Source organism: Mesoplodon densirostris, chromosome 4 (genome assembly GCF_025265405.1).
Source record: "Mesoplodon densirostris isolate mMesDen1 chromosome 4, mMesDen1 primary haplotype, whole genome shotgun sequence".
Lineage (NCBI taxonomy): Eukaryota > Metazoa > Chordata > Mammalia > Artiodactyla > Ziphiidae > Mesoplodon > Mesoplodon densirostris.
In genome coordinates, this window is record NC_082664.1 from 174,487,704 (window position 1) to 174,504,093 (window position 16,390).

The 16,390-nt window shown below is 39.5% G+C and overlaps 1 protein-coding gene across 3 annotated transcripts in view; it reads left to right on the forward strand.

Moving 5' to 3' along the window:
* MYO3A (myosin IIIA) overlaps nt 1–16,390 on the forward strand; it is a 169,124-nt gene that overhangs the window by 122,547 nt on the left and 30,187 nt on the right. For 2 of the 3 annotated variants that reach the window (XM_060095470.1, XM_060095469.1), the window contains exons 23-24: nt 2,766–2,845; nt 3,295–3,409. In XM_060095470.1, the coding sequence (XP_059951453.1) occupies nt 2,766–2,845; nt 3,295–3,384 (170 nt within the window). In that variant the 3' untranslated portion in view covers nt 3,385–3,409. Of the gene's footprint in view, nt 1–2,765; nt 2,846–3,294; nt 3,410–5,955; nt 6,162–12,626; nt 12,739–15,509; nt 15,673–16,390 lie in introns of those variants that run through there. The other variant, XM_060095468.1, reaches the window with a different exon arrangement.

Here is a 16,390-nt window from a genome sequence, read left to right on the forward strand (position 1 = left end):
AAAAATTTTTAAAAAAGAAAGCCTTTGAATTTTAGAAACAATATAATTGTATTAAAGCTCCAACTTTGGAGCATTTAACACAAACAGATTGATGCGGCCCTCCCTTGTCTCATATTAACTCTAAAAGACGATATATATTATAAATATTCTTAATAAAGTGAATTCACATAAAAAAAGATAGGCATCTCTTTCTGTATCTGCCAACAGCATCTACGCATCTAATTTCATGTTTTCACCCTTATAAAATATGCAACCAGGTTCTCAATACTATGCCATGTCTCCCGACTTTCAGCAGAACAGTGTCTAGTTGGCCAGGGAGAAGAGCAGAACTCTATAGTCAGAGGTGTTTCAGTGACTCAACCTCAAAGCTATCAAAGGTGTTTGGGGTTTACATTCAGCTAGATGTGTACACATATAATAATAATAACAATGACAATAGATCACTTTATTTAGAAATTGCAGTGTGCTAGTCACTGTACTAAGTACTTTCATTTACTTCTAAAAACAACACTCAGGCTTCCCTGGTGGCGCAGTGGTTAAGAATCCGCCTGCCAGTGGAGGGGGCACGGGTTCGAGCCCTAGTCCGGGAAGATCCCACATGCCGCGGAGCAACTAAGCCTGTGCACCACAGCTACTGAGCCCGCATGCCACAACTACTGAAGCCCACACGCCTAGAGCTCGTGCTCTGCAACAAGAGAAGCCACCGCAATGAGAAGCCCGCGCACCGCAATGAAGAGTAGCCCCCGCTCGCCGTAACTAGAGAAAGCCCGCGCACAGCAACGAAGACCCAACGCGGCCAAAAATAAATAAATTAAATAAATAAATTAAAAACAACACTCTGAGGAGGAGCTGATGCACTGAGACTCGGGAATGTTGAGCTGCTTCCTCAACATTACCCCACTGAGAAGTCTTAGAATTAGGCTTGAAAGCTCAGGTTCATCGGTTCTACATTATGCTGTCTCCAAGATTCTAAAATAACCATGGCTCTTTGCATGCAAATATGAAATATAGTTTGGCCAGCATTAGGGAGAAATACATCAGAATTGCTGGCAGCTCAAATCTCTAGTTTGTTTTATCACAGGTTCATTCATCAGGTCAACTATAGATGCAAAGAGGATATATTTCTCTGAAATTAAGATCTACGCTAATTTTAGTTCTTGCTGGTATGCATAAATGAGTTTTTGAAAGGCTCTCACTTTATTTTGTTGTTAAATAATTTTATGGTTAGTGTGTAAATTTCATTAAAGGGAAATTAGTAATCTTTCAATTTCCTCTAGTTGTTTGATTTTCAGATAGACTTAAAATTTTACTTTATGTTTGGTTAATATTAAGTAATGATATCTATTAAGCAAAGGGTCTATCCTAATTCATGTGCTTCTAGCACTTTGTATGTTCATCATGCTTCCAAGAAATCTCCAAGTCTATGGTCACTTTTTTCCCCAATTAAATTATTTTTTTAAAACCTTCCCTGGTAATCCAAAAAAAAGAAAGAAAGAAAGAAGAAAGAAAGAAAGAAGGAAGGAAGGAAGGAAGGAAAGAAAGAAAAGAAAGAAAGAAAAAGAAAGAAAGAAGAAAGAAAGAAAAAGAACAGTAGGCGTACTTCCTGAAGCTGCCCCTCTGAGGATCATCAGTTACCGTCTCTGTCCACTCAGCTCTGTTCAGCAGGAGTCACATTTCAAGAGGGAACCGTGCCGAATGCAGCTTCAGCCTCGCACAAAAGTCACACCCCCTCCCCAGCCCTTTTCCTGGGGTGATGAGGGAAAGGGGACGAGAGCAGAGCAGGGCGCTGCCAGCCGCACCCCAGGCAGGGCTCCTTCCTGCACCCTCATCTCTGAGCCAGCCTTCTGCAGCCACAAAAAAAATGTGAGGGATTTGCCAAAATATGTAGCCTCATTGCCTGCAAGAAAGAAAGAGAAACAATCTTCCTGAAGTGATACGGAATTCTGGAGATATTTTGAACATTCCTACTAGGATGATAAACTCTTGGCTCGTGGGTTAGTTGGTGTATTGTGCTTGGTGGGAGGTGGGCAGCGAGTGAAAGAGAACTGACATTTCCAGGCACCTCGGGCTCGACATACTGTCACCTGTCATCAAAATCCTGTGAGGTAGGCGTAGTTATCCACATTTTATGGACTCACACTGTGACTCAGAGACTAAGTAGATGATCCACAATTAAAACACTACGCTGGTATGCAAACCCAGGTCTTCCTGGCTTCAAAGGACATAATCTTTCTCACTACACTGTGATTTTCCACAGCCTTGGGTTGTGTACAATTATAGAGCCCTAGCACCAGCCACATATTTCTGAATGTTAGGTTGAAAACGTCCTTTGCCCTCAACCACACTTGATTTGCTTATAACCACTTCATGTGAATTAATGATCCATATGATTTTTAAGACCCATTGTAAAGCTTACATTTGCATTCAAGAAAGTCTCAGATGCTATTTAGCACACACACAAAAAGAAGCAAATTGCTCCCTTTATCCTAATCACCCCATATCTTGTAGCAATTAAACGGAAATCCAACACTTACCTCTCCTTTTTCTATTCTCTAAGCTGGAGTATTTTTCTGAATTTAAAATTTGTTATACATTTTCAAGTAATATTATTTTATATGTAAGTGTCTCAGTAACTAGTTAACCAAGCATGTGAGTATGAATATTGCAGGGCCAGCAATGCTTATTTTAACATTGAAGTAAATGGAGGAAATCTTCTACCATTAAGGATTCTAAAAGGTGTATTAATTTTATCTACATTCCCATAGGTAATCTGCCATATTCTAAAACTAAAAACATAATAAACTATCAAATGAGGACTTCAGAAAAATCAATCAACCTGACAAAGGTAAGGAAATGTATTTTTCATGGCAGTGAGTCTAAGAACCTAACCTTTACAATGGAAGTATTTGTATGATAAGAGTAAACAGCCTTTCCCTTCGTTTTCTCCCTTTGATCTTTCTTTTCTACTTAAACAGATATTTATGTTATGTTCATATTACCGCTAGTCACTAAGATAATCATGCATTTCTGATATATTCCTAACTCTTCATTTATAGCTAGTTTTAATGTTACTCTAAGACCAACTAAAAATGTATTAGCTAAGGTCAGAGGTACATTCCATGCAAAACTGATTAAAATCCCAATGAGACTGGCAAAACAATTACCTTAAAATAAAAATTCAACATTTTGTTATTTTATGTATGTGAAGGCATAGACTAAGGAAAATGCCACGTGCTCCCTGTAGAGCATAAAGTACAATAGGTGCTGAAGTATCGCTGTCTTTCTGGGTCTTAGGGTGAAACTGGAGAAGCCACCCGTCACGCCAGAGAGACAACCAACATGAAAACACAAACAGTTGCATCGTATTTTAGAGTAAGATATTAAATTATGTTGTGTTGTGCTTAGGCATGTTATTTATTCTAAATGGGAGTTACAGATTAAAAGTAAGTAACAAATATCAGAGTGCTATTAGCAAAAGAGAATTTGTGTTGTATTTCATTTACTATCTGGTAGATACACAATATATTACAGTGCATTCTCAAAAACCTGTGGTTTGGTTTACTTTGGTATTTTATTGATGAAATTATTGTATACTAGGTCAATCTTAATGGCGGTCTGTAGCTTGGTTAAAATTTGTCCATAGAACCAAACACATTTACACTAGAATAAAGCCTAAAAGGGTTTGAAATTCAATGGTGTGAAAACCATCAGTCCTCCTTCCCACCCCTGAATGACCTTAAGGGGATCCCACCCCTGAATGACCTTAAGGTGGACAGATGGGACAGGGTTGAGCATCCACCTCCATTCCACATCTCCCTGTACCTAGACGAGCTGAACACCTCAAAAGAAAAACAGAACTGGTGTAGGCATGGGACAAAGAGAAGGGACACCAGGGAAATACCAGTAACATGCCAAGGAAGTGAGTCACTGTGTCCTTAGCATAGGACCAAGGTGACCTTTCTTCCTTGGACAAGGTAGGAGAGAGATAGGAAAGAAAAGAAGCACTTCATTCTCTCTGGGCCCTGGAGAACAAACTCTAGATAACCCTGCCTTCATTATTGGTTCCAGTTCTTGTTTATCTCTTCTGATAAAGTCATACTAACCAGCCAATGAAAATGAATAAAATACCACCTAAAATTTAGAAATTTATTAATATCGTGTAATGTGGGAGAAGGGGAGGAAATGGGGTTAAATTTACTACATGTTCAGTGAATAAATCCAGTTCCCTAACAGAGTCATGAAATACTTTAAAAAATAACTGGGTGGCTTTATTAAATATTTCTCAAGTCCTAAGCTTGTAGCAGACAGTGTGTGCTTAACATCTTTGAGTAGCACCTAGTGCATTTATATGCTTAATATCTCGTTTGCTGCTGGTACATCCACCTTACAGCAGGCTGCAGCACAGCTGAAGGACTGAAAGTATTTACAGCCAGATTATTTTTGTCTTTAAGTGAGTCATCCAAAACCATTATCATACCACTGTTGTTGACATCAAACAGTGTGTGTATGTTCAAGCCGTGCATTCATAAAGTCGTTTTACACCTCGGGCTGCAGTGAAAAGGGATAGAAGGTAATTCCGTATAGTATGTACCATATTTTAAGTTATGTTTCATTCTGCAGAGGAGGATGAACATGATCTAATACGCTGCCTTGGTCCCTAAGAAACACCAGTGCCTAAATTGAAGGGAGCTCTTGCTCAGCATGCCAACAGACACATCTATCACCTTTCTATCTCTAGTGTCTGGCAGATGTTTGCAATGATGACTCACAGATAAATGTTATGAAAAGGGCCCCAAAGTGGCAGACCCCAGCTGTTTGAAGAAGCTCACAGCTGAGTGTCGGTGCCCAAGAGGAAGCTGTGCAAACCCAGTGCTTTGTCAGTTGCCCAGTTCCAGGATTTGGTTTGCACTGGCTTTGTAACGCAGGCTTTATATTTCCATCAGTAAAGGGGATTCAGCCATCAACAGCTGTCTATGTTCATACACTCATTACCTTGCCAACAGTTGTAATCCCGGTCTTTGACATACTGGTTTGTTGGGATTCCATTTTAGTTGAACCGTGATTATCCTACTGTGTTATACTTGGTTGTCCAGCAATTGGCTGCTGTTTTAATAAGGTATTGCTGCAGAAGATGGTTTTCATATCTATGTGATTAAAATATTTCTAAAATAAGAAAATTATCAAACTAGAACAGATTAGAGTACTTAAGTGGATCTGCTTATTTTTATAACTGTGTCTTACGTAGTAAAATGCATTAACTTCTCAGTCCTTATTTTACTTTATTTATTTATTTTTTTTGCGGTACACGGGCCTCTCACTGCTGTGGCCTCTCCCGTTGCAGAGCGCAGGCTCCAGACGTGCAGGCTCAGTGGCGATGGTTCACGGGCCCAGCCGCTCTGCGGCATGTGGGATCTTCCCGGACCGGGGCACGAACCCATGTCCCCTGCATCAGCAGGTGGACTCTCAACCACTGTGCCACCAGGGAAGCCCTCAGTCCTTATTTTAAACTAGGAGATGATACTGAGAGGGATTAAAGTGTTTACTTTCATACTTTCTACAAAAAAAGAACTAGACAAGGAAATTAATAGTATAAGGAGGAAACCAGATTGTGTGCTAAATATTGTAATTTGGCCAGTTTCCCTGAGAGGATATAATTACTTCCAAACAAGCTATATCAAAAATAATTTCATCTATTAATTAAAGTTGCCTTAAGAATTCACAGGCAACCTTTTAATAGCTAAGTTCCTAGTTATTGCCTCTACATTTTTATGAGTAAATATGTATTTTAAAAAATATACTATAAAGAAAATATTTATTAACACATATATCCCTCATTGTGAATTACTGTGTAACTCTCAGTTTTCAGATTTTATTCTTATAATTAAAAGAAAGACCTGCGAGCTCATAAGTTTCTGAATGCTACGCTGGGGATTTTATTTTTGTTGCATATTATAGTATTCTCTGATGGATTTGTTATCTAAAATGGTGGTCGGCCAACCTCATTTTGTCCGCTGCATCAAACCAAACAATGAACGTCAGGCAAGAAAATACGACAAAGAGAAAGTCCTGCTCCAGCTTCGCTACACAGGCATTCTGGAAACAGCAAGAATTCGAAGGCTGGGATACTCACATCGGATACTTTTTGCCAACTTTATAAAGCGGTATGTGGACTTCTTTTTAGTTTCCATGTACAGTAAAAATTCTTGAGAAGAATGATAGGAAACAGAAAGAGAATCACTCGGGGGTTCTAGAAAGGAGGCATTTTGTTCACGAAAATGATTGTGTCGAAAGAGAAGGTAACCCTTAATTGGGGCTGGAAATTTCTGTTGTCAGCTGAGAGACCCAGGTCAGAGACAGGATGACAGAGGGGCCTGAGATTCTGTTCTGAGGAGCCGGTTCTCATCTTAGCTCTGCCACTTGCTGTGTGACCATGGGCCGGTACCAGTGATTGCCAATGAGGGGAGATTTTGACCCTCAAAAGACATGCTAATGTGTGGAGACATTTTCGGTTGTCACAGCTGGTGGGAGGGCAGGGTGCTGATGTCATCTAGTGTGTGGAGACCAGAGATGCTGCTAAACATCCTAAAATGCACAGGACAACCTCCCCGCCCCCAACAATGAATTATCCAGCCTAAGATATTAACAGTGTCGAGGCTGAGAAACCCCGGCCTCCAGGAAACCTCATTTTCCTCATGACTTCCTGATAGAGTTGTTATGAGGATCGAGTGAGATAGTCTCTAAAGGGGATTTAGAAGACATACAGAAGCAATTAGGTTTTAAGAGTCCTTCTCAATGGTCGAGATTAATGTAAAATGAATTAAGTTATGTATTTAATATATATGATCAAGTAACACACTAGTGGTGCTATAGAGGCTCAATATCTTATATATTTAATGTTTGAAATGCCCATGTTTCTGATATTTATCAATTCGATGATTTCTCTTAGCCATTGAAGTTTCAGTTTTCAAAAGTGAAGTCTATTACAATTTTCAGGTAAAGCCTAGCGTTTGAGGAAGTCTCCATAGGTAACATTCTCTGCCTTTTTTAAAGAGTGTACAAAGTAATATTAAGAATAAAACAAAGTTTTGTTATTGCACAATGAACTGTGCAATCACAAAAAAAACACAAACCATTGTCTTGTCTGTGTCAAACATTCTTTTACTTGGGGTAACCAAGACCCTTTCTAAATGAAATGAGAATTCTAATTCTTTTTGCAAATTTTCAGCAATTCATGGTAATTTTTGATTTTTTTTCATTAGAGACCTAGGAAAGGAAAGAAAGGTATTCATTTGAACTGCCTTGATAGAAAGAAAACCCTACCACATTTTCATGACAGAGAGCAAAATTACATAAATATAGTGACTTTCATATTGACAACTCTTCTATAGTAGTTTAAGACAGACTTAAAAACTTCAAGGTTTAGAGTTCAGAAGTACAGCCAACATTTAATCATTGTCTTCTCACAGAGCAGACCCAATTTTATATTCAAAACTTAAGAAATAAAAAATACTGGAATTTCTTATTGGCCAGTAGGTAAATTCTCCATTCTGTACATGAAAGCAGGTAACCCAAACATTCTTGAGTTTCAAATTTCAGATTAAAATTTGACCTTATTATTATACTTTTCATTTTTTAGGAGAAGAGTTCATCTTTAACTTGCTTAACTATCAATATAGGTAACGTTAATATAATCTTAATATAAGTACCCTTAAATTTCAGTGACTTTTTTTTATATACAAGGCACTGTGCTAAGTACTGTGGAAGACACTGAGTTTTAAAGCTTGCTTGATCCTCAAGAGTTAACATTCCAGTTAGGATTCTCAGAGCTGCAGACCTAGAGGTTAACGAACAACGCAGGGTAATAAATACCAAGATCCAAAGGGATGGTACATAGTGTAAGAGTTCAGGGAAGAGAAAGATGATCTCCAAGAAGGCTGATAAGAGAGAATATCAAGAAAGAGTGCTAAACAGGGATCTGATGGTGGGCATAGTTTATGGAGAAGACAGGAAGGGGCTTTCTTGGTGTACAGGTTGGTGTTCCAAAAACTAGAGGGACTTGGATTAGACTGGCTGAGCAGTATGTGTTACTGACGTGACAGACATTATAAAGATGGGATCAGATGGGAAAACCGATCAGGTAAAGTTACGAAGAGAGAGCCTTAAATGCTAGACTAAACTAGTAGTTTCAAAACTATCTATGGTTTTACAGTATGGCCCATAGAAGAGCTGAGCTTATTTTCTTGATGATGTTGTACTTGAAAGTAACTTATTTGGAAGGTCAGAGGTGAGAATAAATTTTTAAATATGCTTCCAAGTCCCATGCTATTATAGAATAGCAAATTACTACATGATAAATGAAGAGGGGAAAAAACTAAGTTTATGGAGGACATGTGAATAACTGTTCTGAATATAGGAAGCTCCAGAAATAAAAGGCTAAGCCTTTTCTCTGTCACTAATTTGAAAACTGTCATCCGAATGGGCTAGACTCTTAGGAAGGCAGGACAATTTGCAAAGGCCCTGTGGAGGTGTAAATAGGACTAAATAACCCTCCTCTGTCTGGCTTAGCCTTTGACTAACCCTCCTTGTAAGATGCAAAATTCATCAGACCCTTTGTTCATTCTGTTGTAGATAAACTCTTCTGTTTTGTGACAAAGAAATAATCCTAAAGGAAGACACATAACATGAACTTACTTTGCACAAGACACTGGGTTTTTACTGTAGTTATTTCAAATGAACCCTTATACTAAGAAGCCACTGAAGTTGGCTCCATTTTCCCACCAGGCACCTATACACAGTGGTTTGGCTGTCAGAGCTCTAAAACAAACAGAACTTAGCGAAGGAAGTAGTGTAGTGAAGGAGCGTAGTAAGTGCACATGCTTTGAAATCAGAAAACCCAAGTTTGAATCCCAATTCTGCCACTTACTAAATGTGTGACTTTGTTCAGCGTTACTTGAGTAACGTTCGATCTTCAATCTTCCCATCTGCAAATAAGGGTGATGATAATAGTATCAATATCTACTTTATGGGCTTCCCTGGTGGTGCAGTGGTTGAGAGTCCGCCTGCCAATGCAGGGGACATGGGTTCGTGCCCCGGTCCGGGAAGATCCCACATGCCACAGAGCGGCTGGGCCCGTGAGCCATGGCCACTGAGCCTGCGCGTCCGGAGCCTGTGCTCCACAACGGGAGAGGCCACAACACTGAGATGCCTGTATACCGCAAAAAAAAAAAAAAAAAAAAAAAAATTAAAAAAAATTAATATCTACTTTATAGGTGGTTATAAACATTAAATGAAGTAATATATATGAAGTTTGTAGATGGAGCCAAATGTCAACAATATACATATCAGCTATAATTATTTTCATTATTATTTTTGCCTCAGCCCCAAACTCCCCAAATTACTTACTGCCTACTGTGCTGTGGTCTAAAATACCACAATGTACACCATGAAGCGAACCCATAAAAAGCAAAGCAGAGTCAGTACGTTGGATTTAAAACAAGAGGCACAACAAAGCACAGGTCTGGGGCTTTCCTCCATAAGCTCATCTGGTGTGCCTAGATGTTTATTCCCACAGCAAGTCCCAGAGACAGTCCGTGGGTCACTCAACAAGCATTTAATTGCACACCCACTATGTTCCAGTCCTTGAACAAAAGATTAACTCAGATCTTAACCCAAAGATTCCTAAAAGAACCTCTGATGCTAAGAAACTCACAGTCCAGACTAGTTGTGGGAACAGGGATCTGATTATCTACATTATCATATGATGTAACATAAACTCCAGGAGGCCAGAGTGTTGGTCTGTCGTGTTCACTGCTGTGTCCCTAGCACTTAGGAGGGTGCCTGGCACATGCTGGGTGTTCAATAAGTATTTGTCACACGAATGAAACAGAGTGGATATTTTTACTAAAAGTGTGCAGGTCTGGGAGCATGAAGTAGAGCTGGTGGGAGTGAGGAGAAAAGGGGGAGACTTTTTAGATTATAGTAGAAATACAGAGAAAGCAGATAATCATAAAAGTAATATATATACATACTATATATATTAGAACATCAACATGTATTCATTTTTCAATCTTTTGATATAGGCTTATTTTTTTCTTTGAATAAAATCCACTAATCAGGGTTTATTGACTCTTTCTTACATAAACTATTCATAATCCCTTATGTATGATTTCCATTCATATTTCTTGAGGTGAAGGAGGAAGTTAAAGATAACTCCTGAAACAATCACAGGGCTAAATATTTCTTGATTCTTATGATTCTGCTCCAACTTCCGTAATGGCTTCATCCATGTTTAATTCCATAGTTTTTTAGAATAAGTACTTCTTTAGAAGGTCTTACCAAAGCATTTGATGCACTTTTCGAGAAACAGCCCTCTGGCTTTCCTCAGTCACGTTTCATCAGTTTATCTGATATGTATTTGAATAACTCCTCACCAAGTGAATGAACAGGTTTGGCAGCAAACACAGCTCCCCTGCTGGGGAAAGAAGCGCCCAGGCACACTAGGCAGAGCTGCTGCCCATGCACCCCAAGTGTGCAGTGGACATCAGCCAGTGTGCCTAACACAGGGAAATCGAATGTTAGTCCAGTGGTCTATTCACTGAAGATTTGTTAAAGAGCGTTTCTAGAATATTGAAAGAGTAGGTCTTCTTTGAGGGAGCAGGGAGTGAGGATGGAAGGACATACAGGCATGGTGGATGACACATCCAAAAGCATCGAGCCATGAGCAGACATGGCCCTTTGGCATAATTGTGAATAGCTTTCAGGACTGGAGCTCAAGATGTCCGTGGAGAATGGCCAAGGGTGAGGCTAGCAAGGCGGGCGGGGATACAGAGCGGGAGGGAGCATGCAGACTCGTCATCATGCGTGGCAACCAGTTTTAAAGACTGCCTTTCAGCAGGTGTGACCCCTGCATTTCCCACATTGTCACTCTTCCCGGCTCACATATTCACGTGGCCTGCCCAGCCTTTGAAAGCACCTGCTTTTGCCATCCCAGCTTAGAACTTGGGAAATTCTCGGACACTTTCAAGTCAGGAAAGGACTTGATCATATTTTCATTTTATTAAGATAAATTCAGACAGAACTGTGGACATTGGCTAGGAAGCGGGGAGGAGGGCGCGAAGACACACATAGCCAGTCAGGAGGTGGTTTAAGGTAAGGGCAGTAGGACTAGAGAAAAAGATAGGGATTTCAGAGAGACTTCTAAGCTTGTTGGATACACTGAGTGAAGAATAGGAAAGAATCTAGGATGACACATAGATTTCTAGCTTTAGTACCTTAAGAAGGGGTGACATCATTCACAGAGATAAGAAAGAAAAGGTGATGCATTTTGCTGAGTCTGGAGTGTCTGTGGGATAAGCAGGTGGGGATGTAGGGTAGGCAGTCAGAAGTAATGTGTTCCCAGTTTATGGAAATAGGGCTGAGGATGTATGTATAGCAATCATCACATACAGGGAACAGTCAGAGTCGTGCATGTAGACGTGACGCGTGGAGAGAGCTTAGAAAGAAACAACACTGTAGAGCCCTAGCATTTAAGCAGCAAGTCGAGGAAGCATGTCGAGGAGACTGAAAAGAAGGAGGAGAAACGCGGGTGGGGGCAGGGTGGGCTGGGAATCTCAGGGACACTCTCTCAAGACGGAGAACTACAGAAGGAACACTTAGGATTAGGATGGAAAACAACCGGCTAAGGCTTCATCACTAAAAGATCATATGCGATTAAATAAGATCCCAGGAGCGGAGGAGTGATGGGAGGTAGGGAACTGGAGACAGTTATCCTAAACCATCTTTCTGTTTGTCCACAAAGCCAGTGGGGGATATGGAACCATTTCAGAGGAGAGGCACTCAGGGGGATTGCTTTGTGCTAAGTGTGAGGAGGCAGGAGAGAGAAAGGGGATTGAAAATATACAGAAGAAAAGAGGAGCAGGGGCAGGAAGAGATGACATCTAGAACACAGGCGGATGGGCAGTATCTCCTCTCATTTCCCTCCTGCATTAAGCCCTTACTCACTTCCTCCCCTCAATTGTTGCTGTAATGCGGGAAGTTTGTATAGAATTGAACTCCTTCATCCAATTTGAAGATCAGCTCCCAGTGTTTTTGTGAAGATGAAAAAAATGAATGAAATCTTTCCCTCTGCTTCTGCCACTGCGGTCCTTCTGCTCTTAGCGACCAGAGAAAGGTTGCTTTTTAAAAAATATCCAGTTGGGCCTCCCTGGTGGCGCAGTGGTTAAGAGTCCGCCTGCCGATGCAGGGGATACGGGTTCGTGCCCCGGTCTGGGAGGATCCCATATGCCGCGGAGCGGCTGGGCCCGTGAGCCATGGCCGCTGAGCCTGCGCGTCCGGAGCCTGTGCTCCACAACGGGAGAGGCCACAACAGTGAGAGGCCCGCATACCGCAAAAAGAAAAAAATAAAATAAAATAAAAAATATCCAGTTAATTTTTTTTGAACTACAGAGTTTTGTACGGGATTTTAGTGTTGTGTTGAAAAGCATCACTGAAGTGAAAAACAATGCTCAAATTACACAAGTAGTCAGTCTGGAATTCAATCTACTGCAGAGTTGTTCTAAGAAGCCCACCAGGCTCCTGAGACGTTGAACTTTTATGAAATACTAACCAGCCCTCTCTCCCATTCAAAGGTACCACGTTCTCTGTTACAAGTGGTGTGAAGACCCTCCACTGAGCCCTGACACCTGTGCCACCATTTTGGAAAAAGCCGGTCTTGATAACTGGGCTCTTGGAAAAACAAAAGTAATGTTTTCATGTGATTTTCAAGAAAAAAATTCATACTTATGGTGGATGTACTGAGAATTACATTTTACAGTGATTGAAAATATCATGGCTTTTCATGTGATAGAATCTCTAGCTTGAAACAGGGGAAGAAAATTGATAAGGTCATAATGGTTTCCTTCTTCAGCAGAATTAAACACTGCTCTCGTAAAGGTTTCTTTTAAGAAATTCCAGAAAAATATATCTTGAAGAGTTATCCAAAAAAAGATGGAATGGATGAGTCTAGAAAACAGACTTTTATATTTTCTCTATTTTATCACCACCAAATATAGTCAAAAAGCTGTCGAGAATCATAATGATTTCAATAGGATTCTGTTTTTCTTTATTTTCCTAATTCTCAAATCTGCTTTTGTTGTAAACTTGAAATTTATCCGGAGTGAAATGTTATTACTAGACTCACACTATAGGTGTTTGGATATTGGTGTGTTTATGTATCGGATCTGAGGGCCTGTGAGATCTTAGCTTATTTAATCCCTTAAAGCAGTGGTCCCCAGTGTTTGGGGCACCAGGGACTGGTTCCGTGGAAGACAGTTTTTCCACGGATGGGGGGGGCGGGAGGAGGATGGCTCAGGCGGTAATGTGAGCGATGGGGAGCAGCAGATGAAGCTTCGCTCGCTCTCCTGCGGCTCCCCTCCTGCTGTGCGGCCCGGTTCCTCCTGGGGGTCGGGGACCCCTGCCTTAAAGAATGAAGTACAAAATCATAACCTGTTTTGAATATGGAAGTAAGATAGGTGGCTTCTTGGAGAAAGGATGCATTCACTTCTCAGATATCCTCAGAGCATTACAAACAAGAAGGGGATAAGGAGATAAACAGGACCAGGTCCTGGGAGTACACTAAATGTATCACTGGGGGAAGATGGAGAAGAAAATCAAGCTAAGGCAAAGAAGTACTCAGATTGACCACTCAAGAGTAACTGCTTTCAGCTATTCCATAGACGTAGACTGAAATGCCACACTCGCCAAGAAATTTATATTAGCTGTGGGAAGTGTGGGACAGAATTTTCATGTGTTCAGATGAGAAGTTAAGCCTGTTAGTTATGTCTTTTTATATAGTAGTGTGTATATGTCAGTTCCAATCTCCCAATTTATCCCCCCCCCACCGATTTCCCCCTCGGTAACGCTAAGTTTGTCTTCCACATCTGTGACTCTATTTGTTTTGTAAATAAGTTCGTTTGTACCATTTTTTTTTAGATTCCACATATAAACAATGTCATATGATATTTGTCTTGCTTATAACTGACTCACTTTGCTGTATAGCAGAAACTAACACAACATTGTAAATCAACTATACTCCAATAAAAATTAATTTAAAAAAAGAAGAGTTAGGCCTGTAACAATTTAAGGAAATTTTCAAAGTGTTTATCTTATATGGAATGTCCTACATATTCAGTAATCCGTATTTACTTTAGTATTTAGTAAGGGGAATTCCTGAGCATTACAAAGATACGTTTTTTATTCACACCATTTTCTTTCAGATTCTCACAAAAATGAATTTTGTCAGGCTGAAATCTCATGATTTATGGTCTGAAACACATGCCTAACTTCAAATGGAGTTTTAACTTGTAAAAAGGCCCTTTGCAGTTCCAATTTTGCGTGATATTTAAGCAGCATTTTAAAGCTATTTGTATTTTTCCACTTCACCTTTTCCAACTCATTAAGATGGATAAAAGTATTCAATATAAGAACATTCCTAATGCTGTGCAAAAAAATGATGACCTTTTTAGATAGATTGAATTTTAAATGAATTGTTGGCAGTAGAATAGACTAAATATATTAGCATCTAGAGTCCTGTAGAAATTAAAACTAAATTCAATCAAAACCTGTAATGCTAAACTGTTGGCCCTTGGTGCCAGGCTTCTAAGTGCTGAGAGAATTCTACAGTCAGGGTTACCAGGTCTCATGACTCAGCTCTTAAATTTGAATTTAAGTGACTTCTTAGTGGATTCAATAATCTCTCTTTGAGGTGACTTTCATTAGTAAATTTAGCCATTAAAAGAAAAAAACATACCTTCCTATTTCCTGGGAGTGGTTGAAAACTCTTAGTTGAGAACAGCTCGGAGCCTTCAGGCTCCCCTGTTGCTCCGATTCATTTTGATTTTAGAGTCATCAAAAATCAGCCCTCCTGTCTTCACAGTGGCTGCTGGGTCCGGTGAGAAAGTTGTTCATTCTGCATGGGACTCTCTCTCTGCCTTACTCTCTCCACTGACAACACTGTGAGCCCCTGAACGGCAGCGCCCCTGGTTTGTCCACCTTTGTATCCCAGCAGATAAGTACATAGAATAGGTCTCAGTAAACATTTGGTGAATGAACTCCTGTAACTATAATTGTCCTCTCTCTGACAAATAGGTTTGTAAGATTTTTAAGTTTGGGAAGTTTAATTATCTCTTCTTTCAAAAAGCATAAAAAATTAGCTTTGCCCAGAGTATCTGATGCTAAAACTTTGATAAAAGAGCTTGGTATCTTCCACTCATATTGGCCCATCCAGCAAAACCTAGGTACCTGTTGCAAATAAACAGTATGACTGTTAAACTATATTCCTTCTCAAAAAGGGGTTTTCTTCAGTCATAAAAATCTATAATGTGATAGCAACATCCAAGCCAAAGAAGCAAAAGATAGTGATTTCCAAAATCGAAAAATGTTTAGAATATTATCTAGTCTTCAGAGCACAGCACATGACTGTTTCGCACCTGCACGCTGTAGTTTTATTTGTGTTTTATTTTAATTCTTTTAAGGTGTTCCTTAAGTATTATCATGTGGAACAGTTAAATTTAATGCGAAAGGAAGCCATCGACAAGCTTATTTTGATTCAAGCCTGTGTCAGAGGATTCTTGGGTTCAAGAAGATACCAAAAAATACAGAAGAAAAGGAAAGAGAGCGCTATAATAATACAGTCAGGTAATAACTCAGACCATCTCACTGTGTAACAAAACATAATGCTGTGTTTAGATGTGTGCATGAAATCAAATCTTACTTACCTCCAATTCTTATGTAGTTTTCGTGTTTAATTCCAAACTCTGTTACCTTGATACTTTCTCTATGCTAAATCTGAATGATTGTTGTAGTGACTGACACTTTTAATATCTGAATACATGTTTTGTTTTAAAGAAAATAATTTTTAAATTTTCTGTCACAATGAAACACAATTGACGTATTGTGCAAGATACAGCAAGTGACTGAATTAATTGTAGATCTCAAGGATCATATTATTATAACCCATTGGCCAATAACATTTTCCCTACTTTATTCCAAAGGTTACACTTGCCATAATTTTTGACAACTTAATGAAATCTCATTCTGCTAAAGGGCATCCATTTCTTTCTGTTAACTGTAGGGAAATAATATTTATAATCATATTTCACAAGTTTTTATTAAATGTACTAATAGACTTTGGACTTCACTTTCCATTTTTCTATAAAAAGCTAAATTTAGAACCCAGCATGGCTTAATACAAGATCTTTCAAAAACTTTTGACTAGATACCCATAACAAACAATGTATTTTACTCTGTAACCCGATACACACACATGCTACAAGCACTGCATTCTGATACTTTTCTATTCTGGTTTATTCCATTTAATTTCTAGATGTTAGATTTGGCCCACTAAATCGATTTT